Raw genomic sequence first — 21,574 nt, 5'->3', positions numbered from 1 at the left:
AAGGAGAAACAAGAGGAGAAAGAAAGAAAAAAATGACTTGATGGAGATTCTTGCTTTCAGAGTGAAATCAGCTTATGCAAAAGCAAATAAACTACCAGGAGTTTGATTGATTTTATGAAACTCAAGATGAAGAACTCCAAACACACTACCAGAAAAACTGATTACAATGCTCAAAATTGCTGAAGAAAAGAACCAGCTATAAGTTTCTGGCTGATACGCTCAAGAAGAATTCAATTCCCTTTAGTTGCGAATTCCTGGAAGGGAATTTTTTTATGTACATAGGGAAGAAACAAAGATGGCAAGGGCCAATAAAAGCAGAGGCATTCTAGAGAAAATATATTTTAAAAAAGAGCTGGGAGATGGATGCATCAGAGAGCCAGTGTGGTGTAGTGGTTAAGCACGGGAGTCTCGTAATCTGGGGAACCGGGTTCGCGTCTCCGCTCCTCCACATGCAGCTGCTGGGTGACCTTGGGCCAGTCACACTTCTCTGAAGTCTCTCAGCCCCACTCACCTCACAGAGGGTTTCTTGTGGGGGAGTTACAAATAGGTAGCCGTGTTGGTCTGCCATAGTCAAAACAAAAAAAATTCCTTCCAGTAGCACCTTAAAGACCAACTAAGTTAGTTCTTGGTATGAGCTTTCGTGTGCATGCACACTTCTTCAGATATCTCTGAGGTATCTGAAGAAGTGTGCATGCACACGAACTAACTTAGTTGGTCTTTAAGGTGCTACTGGAAGGAATTTTTTTTTCTTGTGGGGGAGGAAGGGAAAGGAGAATGTTAGCCGCTTTGAGACTCCTTAAAGGGAGTGAAAGGCGGGGTATCAAATCCAAACTAGACGAGCTGGAGGAGGGAGATAGCTGATAAGGGGAAAGGGGACTTAAAACTGTTTAAAGGATTCAATGATGGATTTAAAATTGTTTTCATTGAATGTGAATGGTTTGAACAACAAAACCAAATGATATAAAATTACACATATTTTCACAAGGAAACAACAACAAAAAATGATTCTTGGTAAATAAAGGACTAGGACAGGAATTCATATAAAACAAAGAAAAGAGGGGTGGTACTATATATATATATATATGAATTCCAAACTGGACTCTAAACAGATCTTTAGAGGTGAAAAATTATTGCAGTGAAAGTGATGGTGCAAGGAGAAAAAAATATTATTGGTAGGAGCTGACGCACCTAATGAGGAAAAAGAAAGATTGGATGAAAGTATGTCTCAGGTTTATGATGGAAATATAATTATTATGGGCGATTTTAATGGAGTAGTATCACTGGACTAAGACAGAACACTGTAGAAAGGTATCTCAAAAGAAGGCAAAATACCAATTTTTTTTTTGTAATTAATTATGTAATTAGGAAGAATTTATAGAGAGTTTGGAAAATGTATAAGGATTTGTTGGAAAAGAAAACATCTTTGTGGCTTTCAGCCAACCAGATGAATTATAACTAGGGAGAAAATTACTTTACTTAGGGTGATGCTCCTGAAGAAACCATTTCTTTTAGGGATAACTGGGTTAAATGTTCCATGAAGACAGATGAACGACAGCAGCAAAAGTACTTTATGCACAAAAATGGCAAAATCAAGAGATAGCTACACTTGATCAAGAGAGCGGCAGTTAAAAGTGATGGAATATGTCAAATTGGCAAATTGAACTATGAAAATAAGAGATCAAGACAGACATTAAGGAGGAGTAGAAACCTTTTGTTGAATATTTAAAGAATTTTTGTAAACATGTACAAACACAAGTAGGAGCTGAATGGAAAACAATAGTTGAAAACTTGCTGGAGAAGAGTGTGGAAAAGGTAAGGTGTAAATATCTGAAATATGCAGCAATTTAAAAATTCTATGGTGAAACCATGGAGAGGAAGTCAAGTATGAAATAAATGTGTATCTGGAAAGTATGTAGCAATTTGTAAATAAATTCCATATAAAAACAAATTGCATATAAAATTATATACATATAAGGTAATAGAAGAACTTCCCACACTCCTTCCATTCAAATCATTTCTGCTTTTTCAGTTTGTTGGTAGATTGTTGGGTTTCAACTCTTAAAGCTTCTCCTCCTTGTGAGTTCATTGATGTTTTGTAAGAACATAAGGATTGAAGAGCTATCTACACTCCATATAAGTGGTTTTCGCTCTGTGAGTTCAATGGTGTTTGCTAAGGTGTCCACTTCTATTGAAGCTCTTTCCAAACTCCATGCATTTAAATGGTTTCTCCCCTGTGTGAGTCCGTTGATGCTTTCTAAGCGTTCCACTCTCAGTGAAGCTCTTTCCACACTCCATGCATTTAAATGGTTTCTCACCTGTGAGTGCGTTGATGAATTCTAAGCTTTCCACTAGTAGTGAAGCTCTTTACACATTCCATGCATTTAAATGGTTTCTCCCCTGTGTGACTCCGTTGATGAATTCTAAGGTGTCCACTCTGACTGAAGCTCTTTCCACACTCCATGCATTCAAATGGTTTCTCCCCTGTGTGACTCCGTTGATGAATTCTAAGGTGTCCACTCTGACTGAAGCTCTTTCCACACTCCATGCATTCAAATGGTTTGTCCCCCGTGTGACTCCGTTGATGAATTCTAAGATTTCCACTCTCAGTGAAGCTCTTTCCACACTCCATGCATTTAAATGGCTTCTCCCCCGTGTGAGTCCGTTGATGAATTCTAAGGTATCCACTCTGAGTGAAACTCTTTCCACATTCCATGCATTCAAATGGTTTCTCCCCTGTGTGACTCCGTTGATGAATTCTAAGGTTTCCACTCTGACTGAAGCTCTTTCCACACTCCATGCATTTAAATGATTTCTCCCCTGTGTGACTCCGTTGATGAATTCTAAGGTTTCCACTCTGACTGAAGCTCTTTCCACACTCCATGCATTTAAATGATTTCTCCCCTGTGTGACTCCGTTGATGAATTCTAAGGTCTCCACTCCGACTGAAGCTCTTTCCACACTCCATGCATTTAAATGGTTTCTCCCCTGTGTGACTCCGTTGATGAATTCTAAGGTGTCCACTCCCACTGAAGCTCTTTCCACACTCCATGCATTTAAATCGTTTCTCCCCTGTGTGACTCCGTTGATGAATTCTAAGGTGTCCACTCTCACTGAAGCTCTTCCCACACTCCATGCATTTAAATGGTTTCTCCCCAGTGTGACTCCGTTGATGAATTCTAAGGTGTCCACTCTGACTGAAGCTCTTTCCACACTCCATGCATTCAAATGGTTTCTCCCCTGTGTGACTCCGTTGATGAATTCTAAGGTGTCCACTCTGACTGAAGCTCTTTCCACACTCCATGCATTCAAATGGTTTCTCCCCCGTGTGACTCCGTTGATGAATTCTAAGTTTTCCACACTCAGTGAAGCTCTTTCCACACTCCATGCATTTAAATGGTTTCTCCCCCGTGTGAGTCCGTTGATGAATTCTAAGGTATCCACTCTGAGTGAAACTCTTTCCACATTCCATGCATTCAAATGGTTTCTCCCCCGTGTGAGTCCGTTGATGAATTCTAAGTTTTCCATTCTCAGTGAAGCTCTTTCCACATTCCATGCATTGAAATGGTTTCTCCCCAGTGTGACTCCGTTGATGAATTCTAAGGTCTCCACTCTGACTGAAGCTCTTTCCACACTCCATGCATTTAAATGGTTTCTCCCCCGTGTGACTCCGTTGATGAATTCTAAGGTGTCCACTCTGACTGAAGCTCTTTCCACACTCCATGCATTTAAATGGTTTCTCCCCTGTGTGAGTCCATTGATGTTTTCCAAGTGTTCCACTGTCAGTGAAACTCTTCCCACACTCCATACTTTCAAATTGTTTCTCCTCTCTCTTTTCACAATCCATGAATTTATATGGTTTCTTTGTTATTCCCATTGGACATGGCCCTCCAGAATTTTGACTGCCTTCTCCATTGTCTTCTTTCAACAGGGAGGAGCGGGGGGAAAGGAAACCTAGGAAGAGAACAAAGGAATATTACACACATCAATTAGCACCTGCTCTTATTTTGACATCTCGTACATTCTTTCCTGTCCTCCATATGAAATTTTTCGGAAAGACAGATGAAATAATGTTAAATAATGGTAATGCATCATCAGCCTTTCCTAACCTTTAATTAAGCATTAATGAAGCAGCATTATACAGTTTAACTGTGGGCTTTACGTTTGATAAAAAATGGTTTATCACAGGAAAGGGAGCTGCTCTATGTTCCATGAACCTGGCCAATATTCATCAGGGTCCTAAGTTCATCATGAAGTTCTTCATCCGCTGCACTATAATCCTCCACCCCTTGGGCCACATTTTGTCCCCTTCGACCTCTAGATCTTTATTCATCACCTGCACAGTCCCTTTGGCCTCAGGAGGTCCATACTGACCATTTTGGGAGACCCATATATAAGTCTAGTGACAAGGCTTGGTGCTTGTGGTCGGTTGAAGGAGTGCTCAGTTGGAGAATGTTCTTGGGGTGGGACCTCCATCTCTCAGCCTTGCATTCTTGAATGGAGAGAGCTCGAGATGCAGAAGGAAAGCAGCTGGAGCCTGACTGCTGGGAAGGCCAGATTGAGACACCCACCCCAATTATGATTTATAATAATTATATGCCACCGAGTCTCGCACCCGCCTCCTGACACTGGCTTGTCTTAGCAGAGATTCCCTGTCCAGGCCTCTCTCACTGTTCTTCCTCCTTTGCCCTGGGTGGCCAAGGGCTTCCGGATATTCTAGCTCTGCTCCAACTGGGAATTATTTATTAAATTGTTATACCTCTCTTCATCTGAATATCACAAGATAAAAATATGTGTTACACTGAAATAGGTGAGTATTAAAGGTGAATAACACTGGCCAGAGTGGTGCATGCTCTGGTTATCTCCCGCTTGGACTACTGCAATGCGCTCTACGTGGGGCTACCTTTGAAGGTGACTCGGAAACTACAACTAATCCAGAATGCGGCAGCTAGACTGGTGACTGGCAGCGGCCGCCAATACCATATAACACCGGTCTTGAAAGACCTACATTGGCTCCCAGTACGTTTCCGAGCACAATTCAAAGTGTTGGTGCTGACCTTTAAAGCCCTAAACGGCCTCGGTCCAGTATACCTGAAGGAACGTCTCCACCCCCATCATTCTGCCCGGACGCTGAGGTCCAGCGCCGAGGGCCTTCTGGCGGTTCCCTCATTGCGAGAAGCAAAGCTACAGGGAACCAGGCAGAGGGCCTTCTCGGTAGTGGCGCCCGCCCTGTGGAACGCCCTTCCAGCAGATGTCAAAGCGATAAACATCTACCTGACATTCAGAAGACATCTTAAGGCAGCCCTGTTCAGGGAAGTTTTTAACGTGTGATATTTTACTGTATTTTTGGTTTCTATGGAAGCCACCCAGAGTGGCTGGGGAGGCCCAGCCAGATGGGCGGGGTATAAATAATAAATTATAATTATAATTATAATTATGATTGTTGGAAAGAAAAGAAAGAAGAAGGAAACCCGTGGTGTGTCCTCCTGAATGTAATATAATAATAATAATAATAATAATAATAATAATAATAATAATAATAATAATAATAATAATAATAATAATGTGTAAAGAAGAAACCAATCTTCAAATCAGTTTCATATTCCCTGGCTGTATTTCTCAGCCATGATTGTGACTCAGAATCTTAGCCACACTTTATTCTAGAATATCAACTGGATCTCTTTGTAATAGGAGCCAGACATCCCTGGGATTTCATCCAGACATTCCTTTAGTGTGGGCAGCAGCAGCGGAGGAAGGAAGGAATTAACATTGGGGGCAAACCACTTCCTTCAGAAGGTCTTCCCCAGCGGCCAGCAGGGTTGATAAACTGCTCAGTGTGGACACCTTGGCTTTATAGTGTTAGGGTCTGGATACCAATCATAATCCCTTGGAAATGTCTCAAGAACCCTTAAGATCCAGTTCCACCAACTCCCAAGTAACACTGCGCCCTAGAGGAACCTTCTGTGCTGAGTTGAGGCATCTCTTGTGGAGTTTGGAACTGACAAGGTTAAAACTCCGTGGTGTCCTGTATCTGGATCTGGGAGGAGCTGGATGCAGAGAAGTGCATCACAGGATGTTGTTCTGACGCTCTTCAGATCTGTCTCTGCAACGGACAGAGAAGCAGCTCAGCTTAGAAGCTGCTGTGAGTGTGCTTTTGGAAAGCACAGAGAAACGGCCGAAGTTTCCGATGGTGTCTGATGGATTTATTACTCTGTAAATAAAGCTACTGGAGATAAGAACGGACTGTCTTTGGACTTGATTTATCCCTTTATCTCACACGGAAGCAGGACCGCTGCTACTCTGCATTTCTTTGGCCAGGTCAGCAGAGCCTACGCCGAGGAAGCGCTGCCTGGACCCAAAGATTTATTTCCGCAAAGGTTATGGAAGTTCCGTGTTTCCTGACAAGTGTGAGAAGGGAGGAAGACTGCCAGCTTTGAGTTGCTGTGATCTCCTGCCAGGAAGGGAAGTGAGGAATGCTGGTGATCGGAGCCAAGAGCCAAGAGAGACGGCTGCTTCGGAGGACCAGCTCGCTGGCAGAGTGAGTACGTTTGAAGCCCCGGGGGGAGGAGATGGCTGCTGCTCAGGCACAGCAGGGCCATGAGAGCTTCAATATCCCCTTTGAAAGATTAAATGGAGCCAATTGGGAAGACTGGTCCAAACACATGTATTATTGGCTGGAAGGAAAGCAGATGTGGGAATGCACGCAGGCCGATCCAGTCGTGGCCGGGCCCAATGCAGCAGCTGCAGATGTGGAGGGCTGCAGCGGCGGCAAAGAAAGATAAGAAGGCCATGTCCCATGTGGTGATGGCGATTGAAGCGTCGCAGCTCCCTCATAATTGATGGCTTACGTACCTGTCATCAGATTTGGTCTGCTCTGACTAGAATACATCAGAGGACCACAGCTGGGGCAAAGATCCAAGTGATACGTTCTGTGTTTGAGAAGAGGCTGTCCCAAGGGGAACCGATAAGGGATCGCATTGCTCAGATGATGACTATCTTCAGTAAGCTGCGTCAGCTCAATGTGCCCTTCCCAGATGAACTTAAAGCTTATACGCTTTTAAGCTCTTTGGACAGGAGTTATGAGAACTTGGTTCTAACGATGGAAACGATGCCATCGCAGGATCTTACGATCGAATATATTAGCGGACACTTGATTGACGTAGAATCAAAGCGGCAGAGGGCTGTGAAAGAGGGCGCAGGCTGCACCCCAAGAAGGAGTGGGGGGGCAGCAGCCAGGAGTGGTGAGGACTGTGTGAGAGCCTTTGTTTCCAAGAGATGCTATCGGTGTGGCAGCAACACACACTTGGTCCGCAATTGTCCACTAGAGGCGCAGGATGGTGCCAAGGACACCGGCCGGCGTGGAACGTCAACAAAGCAAGTTCCCAGAGCCAGACGTGGGAAAGCTGCAGGCCAGGAGAAAAACAAAGACAAGGCGTCTTTTCACCTCACAGCTGCGATGGTGTCTCTGGGAAAAGACAAAAGTCTCAGTCGAGGGGAGGCTGCAACCATGGCAACCAGGAAGGACACTTGCAGAAGCCCCGGTGTGGGTGCGAGCAGCCCCATGGCAACTTTGGAAGACAGCCAGAGAGGCACTTTATCTTTCGTGGTGGACTCAGGTGCTACTCACAATCTCGTGAATTCACGGGAGCTCCTGAGAAACTGCAAGACAGTTAAAACTGAACGTTATGTTCACTTAGCGGATGGGTCTCGGAGACCACTGACTGAATCTGGGTCTTTATATTGTTCTTTTCTAGATTGTGAGTGTCAGGGGTTCAGGAGCAGAGGCAAGGGCAAGGGAGGAAACAGAGAGCGAGGGGGAGGAGGCAGAAGAAAAGATGAGTGATGACGACGACCCGAGATCTCCGAGTCTTTCCAGTGAATCAGAAGATTCACAGAAAGGAGCACCAGTGGCCAGGGCAAGGGGGGAGCCTAGGGGGACACCCCAGGAAGATAGAGCCAGAGGGGACTCAGAGGGGAGCAGTTGGAAATCGGGACCAGCGTCACCGCCAGAGAGCAGGGAAGAGGAAGGGCGCCAGGGATCAAGCGCTGGCAGCTCACAACAGGAGGGAGGGCACGAGTCAGGAGTGGCCACACCTCCATCGGGGAGCGAAGAAACGGTCAGACGGAAAGTGGAAGGTTGGGCGCGCGCGCCAAGTTCAAATGCACAGGAAAGTGACGCAGTAGGTAGCCCGGAGAGGGAGCCAGGTCCTAAAGCCCGGCGCAAGGAGACAGGAGGGTCCGGGGGGTCGGCGTCAGAGGAATCCCGGAGGGAAGAGACCCCGGGGGGCAGAGGGACCCAGAGGAGAACAGTCAGGCGGAAAAGGTGGAGCAGGGCTAGGATATTAAGTTGGTGCACAAGGGGCGGAGACTCAGACGGAGCTTCGCCGATCTAACCATAAGACGTAGAGTTGCACACAGCAGCTTGAGAATGGAAACTGTAACTCAATAAAGACTTTTACTTAATGATCGCTGGCTAGCGTGATCCTCTGTGAGCTAGGATCGGGGAGCAGCTCTGACAGTGAGGTGCAAGCTTTTTTTGTTCCAGAGCTTGCCCACTCTCTTTTGAGTGTGTCAGCATTAATGGCTATTGGATTCGATGTTTTGTTCTCTAACAATTTGTGTTCCTTTTACAGGGATGGGAAGAAGATCTACAGTGTTGAGAGGAAAGACAGGCTCTTTCTGGTGGAGATGCCTATTGAAAATGGGGTTGGTGGAAAAATGGGACTGGTGGAAAATGGGGCTAGTGGAGAGTCCATTGAAGATGCACAAGTGCAGTGTGCAAACATCCCACCACACAATGATTGTATTCACATGTGGCACAGGAAATTTGGACACGCGGGGTGGTCGCTTGTGAGAAAAGCCGCAGAGAACACAGTTGGGTGTAGGTTCAAGGCATGTGGCAGGCAGATACCTAGATTGTCAAGCCTGTAAGCAATCGAAGGTCACAACATGCACCTACCCCAGGTCAGAGAGGAGAACCAGCAAACCCTTTGAGTTGGTGCATGCAGATTTATCAGGTCCCATGCCAACACCTTCTTTAGCTGGGTCTAAATGGATTCTGGTTCTGATTGACGATTTTTCTAGACATACTTGGTTTTTCTCACTGAGACAGAAGTCAGAAGCAGCTGCACTGATCAGAGATTGGATCACAGCGGTAGAGCTCCGGTTCTCTACCAGGGTGATTTCCTTTCAATCTGATCGCGGGGGGGGGGAGTTCACAGGTTCTGCGCTGCAATCGTTTTTCAGGCAGAAAGGTATCAGTCATCGATTGACGGCCCCCTGCTCTCCGCAACAGAATGGGGTTGCAGAGAGAAAATTTCGCACACTACAGGAATCTGCAAACGCAATGCTGGCAGATTCAGGGTTGCCACAGCGCTTTTGGGCTGAAAGTTATAAGACAGCATGCTTTCTGCAGAATCGGGTGTACAATTCCAGTGTAGGCAACACACCGTTTTTCTTGTTGCATCAGAAGAAGCCGAAGGTGCACTACTTCCACGTTTTTGGATGTCAGGCTTGGGTTCTCATTCCAAAGGCCATGCGCAGAAAGGGTGAGCCAAGGTCTAGGAAGATGATCTTTGTAGGCTATGAGCCGGGTTCAAAGGCGTGGCGTTTCGCATACCCTACTGGCAACCAGTCTAAGCTGCTCATTAGTGGCAGTGCTGAGTTTTGCGAGCAGAGTGGGTGGAAACGTCTTCACGGGAACCCGGATGTTCTGTCAGACTCAGATGAGGAGGAGGAGGACGAGGCTGAACCTGTTGCTGAGGTGCATGGTCCACAGCCACAGAGTCCAGAGTCGGGTTCTCCAAGGGAGAGGCTCCGTATCTCTCCAAAAGGGAGTCCCAGGACCCCTCCACAGGTTTCTGTCAAGTCTGAGCCAAGGAGTGAGCCATCCTCACCAGCAGAACCAGCTGTACGCCCGAAATGGCGCAGCAGGTCAGAGGAGGAGGTTTCTGACACAGGGGATAGTAGGGCTGATCCAGGTGAATCAGGCGCAGTTCCAGAGTTCACGCTGAGGTCAGCAAGGTCAACCAAGGGTAAGCCACCTGAAAGGTATGAAGCCACTAGTGTTTGGGTTGGTGTGGCTAGGTGTGAACCTGAATCCTTTGAGGATGTTCAGAAGTTGCCTCAGGAAGAAGCTAGCAAATGGCATGAGGTGATGCAGAAGGAGATGAACTCAATGGAGTCTCTTGGTGTTTTTCTCACTCACACAGATACCGGCTAACCAGCGAGCTGTTAGCTGCAGATGGGTTTACTGACTTAAACCCACAGAAGCGGGAGAACCACAGTATAAAGCGAGATTAGTGGCCCGAGGATTCACACAGAAAAAGGGTGTCCACTTCACAGAGGTCTATTCGCCGACCTGGAGAGCAGAGACTCTGAGAACGCTTTTAGCGATAGCAGCACAGAGAGGTTGGAAGGTGAACCATTTTGATATAGATGTCGCCTACCTGAACTCAGGTCACCAGGAGGAGTTGTACATGCTTCCTCCTCCAGGGTTTGAAGTCAGTGAGCCAGGCGTCGTGTGGCGGTTGCACAAATCCATCTATGGATTACGCCAATCTGCCAGGAATTGGAAGATGTGTCTACATGAAGCCTTAGAAAAGCTAGGTTTTAAGAGATCTCTTGCAGACAGTTGTCTTTGCATTAGAGATTCAGGCTTGAAACAGCAAGTGGTGCAGGTGTTTGTTGATGATTTGTTGATCGTGGCACAAACAGGTGAACAGGTGGAGAAGTTTGCTAAAGAGCTTAGAAAACGGTTCAAGCCGAAGCAGCTTGGAGATGTCAAGTCTTACCTAGGCGTCCAGATAGCGAGGACTGAGGATGGAAGCTTCTTGCTTTGCCAGAAAGGTAAGATTGAACAGTTGCTTGAGAAGTTCAGGATGAGTGATTGTGCAGGAGTGAGAAGTCCTATGGAGACTAGTTTTGTGAAGAACAGCCAGCAAGTAGAACGCGCTGAGTTCGAAAATACTGAAGTGTTTCAGTCAGCCCTAGGGAGTTTGTTGTACTTGTCTCAGTGGAGCAGACCAGACATAGCATTTGCTGTCAATCTGCTCAGTAGAGAGGCTTCAAGTCCTAGCATACAAGCCTGGAATGGCATCAAGAGAGTTCTGAGGTATTTGCAGGAAACCAAAGACTTCTGTCTTAGGTTGCCAGCACAAGGAGAAGTCAAACTGACTTGCTTTGTGGATTCGGATTGGGCTAATCTTGAGGACCGCAAATCAGTGTCAGGCTTAGTGGTGAAGTTTGGGGTCTCAATAGTGGGGTGGAGGTCCCGGAAGCAAAGTCTCATAGCGCTTTCATCTACTGAAGCTGAGTTCAGTGCGCTATCAGAGGTTTGCAGAGAGCTGGAGTTCTATGTGTGTTTGGTCGAAGAAATCTGTGGAGAGAATTGTCTGCCCGTTGTGGTGCATGAAGACAATCAACCTTGCCTCAAATTGGCTGAGACGGGGCAATTCAAGGCGAGGACCAAACATTTGGACATACGTTTCCGGAATGTATGTCAGAGCGTTCGTGAGGGGCTAGTTGCTCTGAAATACTGTCCCTCAACCAAGAACCTCGCTGATGGTTTCACAAAACCTTAACCTTCCAGAAGCATGAGGAGTTCTGTGAGGGTCTGTGTATGGGGAAAGCATTGTTGGCTATTGTCTCCAGATGCAGGACAAGAGGGGGTGTGGAGTTTGGAACTGACAAGGTTAAAACTCCGTGGTGTCCTGTATCTGGATCTGGGAGGAGCTGGGAGGAGCTCGATGCAGAGAAGTGCGTCACAGGATGTTGTTCTGACGCTCTTCAGATCTGTCTCTGCAACGGACAGAGAAGCAGCTCAGCTTAGAAGCTGCTGTGAGTGTGCTTTTGGAAAGCAGAGAGAAATGGCCGAAGTTTCCGATGGTGTCTGATGGATTTATTATTCTGTAAATAAAGCTACTGGAGATAAGAAAGGACTGTCTCTGGACTTGATTTATCCCTTTATCTCACACGGAAGCAGGACCGCTGCTACTCTGCATTTCTTTGGCCAGGTCAGCAGAGCCTACGCCGAGGAAGCGCTGCCTGGACCCAAAGATTTATTTCCGCAAATCTCTGGTCCTCCAGTTGTGGTTGGACTCAAAGTACCACCTGCCCAAGCAAGGATGGCCCATGGCCAGGGAGGATGGGAGTCTTATCTGGGGGGACACACTTTCCCCTTTCCCCCCCCTCCTCTGAAAATGCGGAATGGGGGAGGTGGGGCACATTGACGCAAGGGGGACATTGACACACCAATAATATTTCAATATCAAGAGATGATATTCGTGTCGCGACATCACCCAAATGTGCCTATGCATGTGTGAGTAGAAGAGTTGCGACTGCGCTGGCCGCCAGTTAGCCGTTGGCGTTTGAAGAGAGTAGGTGTGTTTTTAGCACGACCATCTAAAAATTATGTGAAATGTAAAAGTGTTCCAACACTTTTTTACGTCATTTAGTTAAGATTTAAAAATACCAAAGGTAAGTTATTCCACTCAGTAATCAGGATTACAGGTGATTTTCAAATAAGTTCAGTGGCTTTATTAACAATTGTTAGATTTTTGAAAATGTCCGTTGGCGCACTTTGATACACTAAGGGTTAGCGCCTCCAGTAATGGCTGAATTCCTCTGATCGGGAGGAACTTGCTTTGTGGAAATCTGGGTCTGGCCGCCACAGCGAAGGCGGAGACCCACTAAATATCACAGGCGGGAGAAGCCTGTGAACGTGGGATTCGGCTGGCACCTTTTGCACCTCCTCTACTCACGGGGAAACCTGTTTTCGGGGATCTGGAGCGACGGGTGAGTGGCGCGGTGCTTCAAATTGACTGCTTCTTTCACGGAGTGAAGCCGCATTGCTATTGCTGGAGAGCGCTGACTTTTTCCTGTGGACAATTTGATTCTAAAACAATTACCCGTGAGTAGAACGAAAAATTGGATCTTTAAACGTCTTAATTTGGCACCGAAACGGGGAGGTTTCAAAAAGGAAGTCCGCCTCCCCTTTTTGTAAATAGACTGAAGCATAGAGGCTGCAAGTCTTGGAAAGCCTTCCGTAAAGGATTAAACTTCCATCGGTTAAAATCACTAAACCCCCCTTGGAAGCAGGAGAAGAGGGGGGAAATTTTGGATCGTGTAAGCCTGCAGGAGAGAGTGAAGAAAGTCAAATTACCACCGCTCTGAACCTGGAAACGGTCTGCTAGTAAGACCGACGTTTTGGAATTGCCCATTGAATCTGAATAGATCGTTCGTTGACAGCTAGTTAAATAAGAGAAATACATTGTTTCCATTGTCTCCCTCTGCGTTTAAAAAGGAGTAAAAGTAACTGAAAATTGAAACTATCTTTATTGTTTGAACTGTGCTTAAAAGGATTGATACAAATCGAAATTGTTTCCCTCTAGAAGAAGCTTTTGAAATTGTTACATGAGTTGAGCTGGGGGGATCTCCAGCTGCAAGATAAAAAACTGTGAGAATCTGGGACTGACCTTGGATTGTTAAGAATGTTGACAGAAGAAGCCTTAGTGGTTGCATTATGTAAGATAAATGACTCACTGGAACAGCTCCATAAGAAGACGGAAGTGATGACTATAAAAATTGATAACTTGGGACAAAAAGTGACTAATTTTGGACAAAAAGCGAACATTAATACAGAAACTATTCAGGAATCGATACAGGGATCTACTTTGACATGGCAAATTGTAGAGAAGGCGGGGGAGAAAGTTGTCGTTGTTGAACCTAAAATAGCACAAGTGGACAGGGAGAGAGCCCCAGCCTTACAGATGTAATTTGATGACTATAAGTTGATGCCTTTTATGATTGAATTTAGGGAAAGTCAGATTTTGAGGATTGGAGCCCCGCTTGGACTGGAGAAGGAAAGTTGGATAGATCCCTTCATGCAGGGATTTATTGACCTCTGGGACCTGGACTTGGGTCAGGAGGAGATTGGAGTTGTGGGGACCTCCAGATTTAGAGAGTTTGTAGGGCAGCAGTTGAAGAAGGAGCAAAAAGGGTTTTCTTGTGTGTGTGTGTTTCTTTGTGGCTGATTAGCTGTTTTCCCTGTGTAAAGGTCAGAGGGGGCAGGGTTTCTGTTGAGGCAGGGGATTAGCTGTGGGAGGAGCTTATCAGAGTTTGTAGGGCAGCAGTTGAAGAAGGAGCAAAAAGGGTTTTCTTGTGTGTGTGTGTGTTTCTTTGTGGCTGATTAGCTGTTTTCCCTGTGTAAAGGTCAGAGGGGGCAGGGTTTCTGTTGAGGCAGGGGATTAGCTGTGGGAGGAGCTTATCAGAGTTTGTAGGGCAGCAGTTGAAGAAGGAGCAAAAAGGGTTTTCTTGTGTGTGTGTGTTTCTTTGTGGCTGATTAGCTGTTTTCCCTGTGTAAAGGTCAGAGGGGGCAGGGTTTCTGTTGAGGCAGGGGATTAGCTGTGGGAGGAGCTTATCAGAGTTTGTAGGGCAGCGGCGCACGCCTAGCGGCGCGCGCAGTTATACCCATCTTTTAGATTTAGGGGAGCTAGTCTCAAACGTTTGTTGGGGGAGACCTAGGTTTTTTTGTGTGTGGGGGGGAAGTTATTTGTCCTGTCTTCAAGCTTTTTATGATGGAGGACCTCTGTAGCCACCCCCAACGACACGATCTCAAGATGGAAGGGGAGGGAACAGCTGCAGTCGCCTGCGATTCCTGCGCAATGTTTGCCATCTTGCCAAAGGTTGCAGGCAGCTTTACCTGCAGCAATTGCATGTTGATTGCCCTTTTAAAAGACAAAGTCCAGCAACTGGAGGAGCCTTCATCCCGGGCTTCCCCCGCCAGCCCCGACAAGCTCTGGGAGTATTCCCCACCTCCCGCAAAAGCCCACAGGAGCTGCACACCCTTTAAGGAGCGCGCGGCTTCTGCGGGAGGTGGGGGAATTCTGTAAGATAATTTGGGGAGGTTTTTCTAATGAGGAGATATTGTCACAGATGCTTGTTTTTGCCATTCTCAAAAGTGTGAATTTGTGTCTGCAGAGATTGCATGCCTTTTCTTCACAGGAAAAATGTTATAAAATAAACATACAGAGTTGAGGGGAAACCTTAATCCCATTGTTCCTTTGCAAATTTATATACACAGCTTGCAGGGCAGCAGCTGAAGGAGGAGCAAAAGGGTTTTCTTGTGTGTTTCTTTGTGGCTGATTAGCTTCTCTCCCTGTTCAAAGGTCAGAGGAGGCAGGGTTTCTGTTGAGGCAGGGGATTAGCTGTGGGAGGAGCTTATCAGAGCTAGCAGGGCAGCGGCACGCGCCCAGAGGCGCGCGCAGTTTAATCCATCTTTTAGATTTAGGGGAGCTAGTCTCAAACGTTTGTTGGGGGAGACCTAGGTTTTGGCTTGAGAGCAGTACATGTGAAAAGGATCTAGGAGTCTTGGTTGACCACAAACTTGACATGAGCCAACAGTGTGACGCGGCAGCTAAAAAAGCCAATGCAATTCTGGGCTGCATCAATAGGAGTATAGCATCTAGATCAAGGGAAGTAATAGTGCCACTGTATTCTGCTCTGGTCAGACCTCACCTGGAGTACTGTGTCCAGTTCTGGGCACCACAATTCAAGAAGGACACTGACAAACTGGAACGTGTCCAGAGGAGGGCAACCAAAATGGTCAAAGGCCTGGAAACGATGCCTTATGAGGAACGGCTAAGGGAGCTGGGCATGTTTAGCCTGGAGAAGAGGAGGTTAAGGGGTGATATGATAGCCATGTTCAAATATATAAAAGGATGTCACATAGAGGAGGGAGAAAGGTTGTTTTCTGCTGCTCCAGAGAAGCGGACACGGAGCAATGGATCCAAACTACAAGAAAGAAGATTCCACCTAAACATTAGGAAGAAATTCCTGACAGTAAGAGCTGTTTGACAGTGGAATTTGCTGCCAAGGAGTGTGGTGGAGTCTCCTTTGGAGGTCTTTAAGCAGAGGCTTGACAACCATATGTCAGGAGTGCTCTGATGGTGTTTCCTGCTTGGCAGGGGGTTGGACTTGATGGCCCTTGTGGTCTCTTCCAACTCTACGATTCTACAGAATCAACCCCTTAAAATTCTAAGTTCGAAGAGGTTCAATGAACAGATGGTTTGCAGTGGAAGAGATCTGCAAAAGTAGCTAAGTGTGAAGCAGTAAAAATGAAAGTGCAACCTTGTGAGCAGAATACTCCACACATCTTGGGGTCTTTGTGTAATAATTGTGCAAGTCAGACTTGAGGCAAGCGCTGAAGGCTCTTCAGGGCTGGCAACCTCTTCCCAATCCCACTGGGTTCCAACAACCGCACTAACACTTAACTGTACAGAATAGGCACCTGAATGCAGAAGCCAATCCAAAGGGGTGGCTGGTAGTGGAGGTGGTGAAATGCTTAAGTTCCGAGTTTTTCATGTGTGCTAAAACTCAGTCTGCTTGGTTGTTGTTTTTGATATAAAAAAATATTTTTACCAACATGCTATAATATTATTGTTTTAGTTAAATAAATTGTTTAAGTTGTAATTAAGAAAATGATTATTTTTCTCCTTCCAATAAATTACAGCAGAAATGTTGTCCAAATATAGACAGTTAACTTATTAAACCTCAGAATGATTTCATAATTATCTGTCTATGTATTTCTAATAGTGTAACCAAATCAGAAATTTTGGATTTAAATAGAATCATACTGACTAGTGATTTATTGTAAATTGTGATTGAAATCTATTTGATTTATATCAAACCCACCCTGATTGCAATCTACCACGACGTCTGAAATAAGGCTGGAACTATACAGAGGCGAACAGGAGAATGTCCTGCCAGCTGCTACTACTTAGGGGTCTGAAACGGATAAATGAAAATATTATCCATCCTCACACACTCAGTTTCATCTGCAGGGAAGCCAAGATGCATCCTAGCAGGACTTTTGGGTTTGGGCTAGGCTATAATTGGTGGTATTCAGGACAATCCAAAGTATGGAGATGAGTCCTAGTGAATGCAGATAACCTGGTAGTGTCATTTGGGAAGGGGGGGAGAAGGGGGGTCAGGGGTGCTGGAAGGGGCGGGGTCTCTGTCGAGGCTCCTCCCCTTCCTTTAACCCTTCCCTGGACTCCCTCTCTCCCTTTCCCCAGCCAGGCGCCCCCAGGGAGAATGGGGGGCCTCAGCCCCGCCCCCAGCCCTGCTCGGGGTCCTCCTTCCCCTTCCCGCCAGGGCAGCTGAGCCTCTCTCGGCCCCCCAGGAAGGAGGAAGGGGAGTCTGGCGGGGCTGCTGCTGCTGCTGCCCAGGAGACCTTGCAGGTCTGGGGTCCCCCCTTCCCCCCCCCTGGGTCGGGGCCTGGATCGGGGCCCCTGTCGACGGGCCCCAGGGAGGGAGGGCGCTCTCCTTCGGGGGGGTCTCTTCGTCCTCCTCCCCCCTTATCCCCCCCTCTATTCCCCCCCTTCTCTCCCCCCCCCTTTACCTCTTGGTCCTCCGCCTCCCTGGCTCCGGATTAGTCCGCTCTCCTTCTCTGCAAGAGAAAGGGCGGCGGGGGGGGGGGCGGCGGGGGGAGGGGGGCTCTTCAGCGACGCCCCTCCTCCTCCTTTCCCTGTCTGGCCACTTCCGGCGCGTTTCCCAGCGCCACTTCCGGCGCCTTTCCCGACGCGCGTGTCCCTAGAGCTACGTCCGCAGAGCAGCCCCTCCCTGTGTCCGGAGGGGAAGGCGAGGGGGCGGCGCTGCCTCTGGCCTCCTGCTCTGGGGGCTCCATGGGGACCCGGCCCCCGCCCCCCCCAACTGGGCCAGTGGAGGCCGGGGGGGGAGGGTCTCCTTCTGGGCCTCCTTCTGCAGGCCAAGCCCTCCGCCGGGGTCCTTCTGCAGGCAGAGCAAGGGCTTCGCCCCCTGACAGCCCAGCCCAGCTGCAAACACCAGCCCCCCCCCCCTGGATGGAGAGGTGTCCTTGAGTGCGGCCTTGTCACTCACATGCAAGACCACCACAGTCCTGGGAGAGGAAGGGGGGGGAGCATTTCTGCAGGCTGATGTCCATCCATCCATCCAGCTGCCCAGGCCCCAGCACCTCCCCCTAAGAGTGAAGGGTCCCAGTCTGGAAATCCCCCCTTCCTGCTGGAGATGAGGCAGGGAGGGATTCCCTTGCTCTGGGATTCCCTCGCCAGCAGGGAGACTTCAAAAGCCCCCCCCCAATGCCTCCCCCTTCCCTCCTTTAGGAGGGAGACTTCTCATCTTGTGGTTGGGTCATTTCAAACCCAGTTTTTCTCTCTCTCCCTGCAATTTTAATACTGTTGTTGGTTTATTTGTTTAAATTATTCTGTTCACTAGTGATATTTCACACAGCGTTTGTGAATGAAAAGCAACTGTGGCTCTTATGATCCCTGCAGGGTATTAAGTGTTGTTCTAACCTCCCTATTGCAGGTGGAAAGAGGAATGTGGGGCTTGCTTATAATATCTTAGGGTGGCAGGATTAAGATTTGGGACTGGGACTTTCAGATTCAGAGCCCCTCTTCGCATGAGATTTCTTCCAACTATTGGAGGAAAGTATGTCTGAGGTTTATGACAGAAATATAATTATTACGGGTGAATGTAATGGAGTAGTATCACTGGACTATGACAGAAAACTAAGGGAAAGTATCTCAAAAGAAGGCAAAATACCAAATACTTTTTTGATATGGTTACAACAATGGATCTACTAGATCTTCTAGATCAGGGGTCAGCAGACTTTTTCAGCAGGGGGCCAGTCCACTGTCCCTCAGACCTTGTTGGGGGCCGGACTATATTTTGGGGGGAAATGAGTGATTTTGGCCCGCCTGCAAAGAGGCCTGAAGATGTTTGGCTTTACCTGTCCCAGTTGTCGTCCCAATAGCCCCAGTTGGGCTTCTCCAGCCAGGTGCCAGGGCAGGGCAGGAGGCTGTGTTGGCCGGAGAAGACAGAAGCAGCATCCCTGGCGGAGCTTTCCAACTTTGCTGGAGTCTAGCCCTGCGGATGCTGGGAATCTAGCCCTGTGATCCAGACATGCCCATGTCAATCACACCTTGTTTCAACATCCATCTAACACAAGGAAAAGAAAATATCCCCCCATCATCACGGAGGTCCACTTCCGAGGGTCTTCTGGCAGTTCCCTCACATTTACAGGGTACCAGGCAGAGGGCCTTCTCGGTAGTGGCACCCTCTCTGTGGAACACCCCCCCCCCATATCAGATGTCAAAGAGAGAATTCCATACCTTTTGGAAGACCTCTGAAGGCACCCCTGTTCAAGAGCAGGGCGGAGATGTCTCAGAAGTGGAGGCTTTGCGCTGAGAGATCCCTGCCTCCACTCCTCCTTGCACACAAGTAGGAGCAGCAGCGGGAAGCTCCACTGAGGAGCGGTCTGCCTGCCTTCAGGTGGTGCAGAGGCTCTCAGATGCAGCTTCCGGGCTGCCTCCACCTTCCCCAACCCCAGCAACTATTCAGCCTGGCTGCCTTCACGGGGTTGCAGGGGCTCTGAGGCGGAGGGGGGGCTCCTTTCAAATCCTCCCTTGAGGGGAGTGCAGCCTCAAAGCCCTCAACGGAAAGGGTGACGGAGACTGTCCCTCCCCAACTCAGCAGCCCCCATCCAGCTCCTCTTCCCGTGCAAGCAGCAACGCTGCCTAGCGGAGCAGCCCCATCCCATTCCTACTTGCCACCCGGCCCACCTTCCCTCACAAGGAAAACAGAAGTCTGGCGCTCAAAACGGAAGTTATACTCAGAACAGAGCATGTTCGGCTTCCAAAAAAAGTTCCAAAACTGGAACACTCGTTTCTGGGTTTGAAGAGTTCAGGTTGCAAGCAGTTTGAGAACTAAGCTGTTTGAAAACTGAGGTACTACTGTATTTATTTTCCCCAATTACAACTGTATTTATCCCCTCCCCCGGTTGTGATTTTCTTGAGTCAAAATGAGAGTACTGTAGGGATCAGATGGGATTACCATGAGGAATTATAAAATATACATCAAGCCATCGTGTCCACCATGAAGACATTGTGTTGACTGGGTTTGATATATTGACGATAATTTCTGATTAAATCCCATAAGATTCTACATTCGTGTCCTTTTCATGCCATTTTCCCTGTTGCCCATTTCTCCTGTCACGCACACAGCCCAGTTGCTTCTTGCTTCGCCAGGCAGGCATCCTGGGCCATAGAGATAGTGGGCAAGTTTCTTTGAAGTAGGGTTCTATATGGTAATCTTAGGATGTTAATCTTAGAGCCAGGAAACAGATCTCACATGAAGGTGATAATGATCCGCTGTCCTCCTGGTCATCCTCCTTCATAGGCGCCGACTCCATGGGGCTTGAGGGGGCCCGAGCCCCCTCAAAAATTCGTTTGGAGGGGCTCAGCCCCCCCAATAATCTCGGGCGGCGGTGGGCGCGTCCGCGGCTTTTATAGGGCGCCCGGCGCGCACCAGCTCGATAACGGGCACCAGCGCGGCGGGGGGCGCCGGGCCGGGGGAGGGGGGCGGCCGGCCTGTCTCCTTGGCAACCCCATTGAGCAGCGCTGGCTCCCCCGGGAGGGCCACCCCCCGCGCCGCCGATCCCCAACACTGCCGACCCTGTGGCTGCCCGAGCCCGAGCCTGAGCCCGACCCGGAGCCCGAGCCCGAGCCCAACCCGGAGCCCAAGCCCAAGCCCGTCAGTCAGTCAGTCAGTCAGGAAGGAGAAATGGGGAGGGATACGAGGGAGGAAAATTGCGCGCAGGGTGAAGAAAGGAGAAGGGCGAACGAGACGAGCTTCCAACCCAAAAAAGGGCTGGAAGACTGGGAGGATGCAGGATCGGGAAAGAAAGCGACGCCTTCCCCGCCCGCGACGTCGCCCGCTTGTCATTGGCAGCGCAGCGGGCGCCCAGAGGGGCTAGGCACCAGTGCAGGGCCGCTCCGCAGCCGTGGAGGACAGCTGCGCGGCTAGCAAGGCGCGCCACGTAGAGCGCGGCCCTTGTGTGGCCCGGTGGCCAGGCAAGCTCAGGCAGGGACCCCCATGCAAATCTAAGACGGGAGAAGAGGGCAGAGCAAAGGGGGTCCCTTCCCCAACCTCCGGCTCTGAGACTTCCCTGAGCCCCAGAAAAGCGAAAGGATTTTCTCTTCTTCTTTTTTTATAAATATTTTATTAAGTTTTCAAATACAAAGTTAGAAACATACACTGAAGAAAAAAGTAAAAGAACAAGAAAAAGAAAAAAAGAAAAAGAAGAAAAGAAAACCAACCATTCAACACATTTTTTATATAACTGGACTTCCTCGCATCTCCCTTACCCTGCATTCTTTATAATAAAGATATCAGCAAATTATTACCTTGTTTCGTACCTTATTTTGTACTTTTCAAATACTATACCTCTAAATTTAACATACTTTTCATCAGTTACATATATCTTAAACATAGTATTACCTTAGATTTTGACCTTTTCTTACTTAAAATATAATTTCCTGTTTCCCAAATCTAATTGCTGAAGCTATAGTTTCCGAATCGTGTAAATTTTTAACATTCATACAACTTATATTGTTTTTGTAAATAGTCCTTAAATTTTTTCCAGTCCTCTTCTGTTGTTTCTTCTCCCAAATCTCGGATTCTGCCAGTCATTTCAGCAAGTTCCATGTAGTCCATCAATTGCGTCTGCCACTCTTCCAGTGTGGGCAAATCTTGTGTC

At 47.9% G+C, this 21,574-nt stretch overlaps 1 protein-coding gene across 2 annotated transcripts in view; it reads right to left on the bottom strand.

Moving 5' to 3' along the window:
• The window catches only part of LOC308580471 (uncharacterized protein), a 59,394-nt gene continuing 37,820 nt past the window's right edge, over positions 1–21,574 (bottom strand). Inside the window, exons 2-4 of one of the 2 annotated variants that reach the window (XM_081182163.1) lie at positions 2,316–3,951; positions 2,170–2,231; positions 1–1,711 (exon numbers count right to left, since the gene is read on the bottom strand). In XM_081182163.1, the coding sequence (XP_081038289.1) occupies positions 2,216–2,231; positions 2,316–3,874 (1,575 nt within the window). In that variant the 5' untranslated portion in view covers positions 3,875–3,951 and the 3' untranslated portion in view covers positions 1–1,711; positions 2,170–2,215. Of the gene's footprint in view, positions 2,232–2,315; positions 3,952–21,574 lie in introns of both variants that reach the window. The other variant, XM_081182162.1, reaches the window with a different exon arrangement.

Source organism: Podarcis bocagei (assembly GCF_964188305.1).
Source record: "Podarcis bocagei genome assembly, chromosome: 2".
In the NCBI taxonomy this organism is placed as follows: domain Eukaryota; kingdom Metazoa; phylum Chordata; class Lepidosauria; order Squamata; family Lacertidae; genus Podarcis; species Podarcis bocagei.
This window is presented reverse-complemented; position numbering and strand designations above follow the sequence as displayed.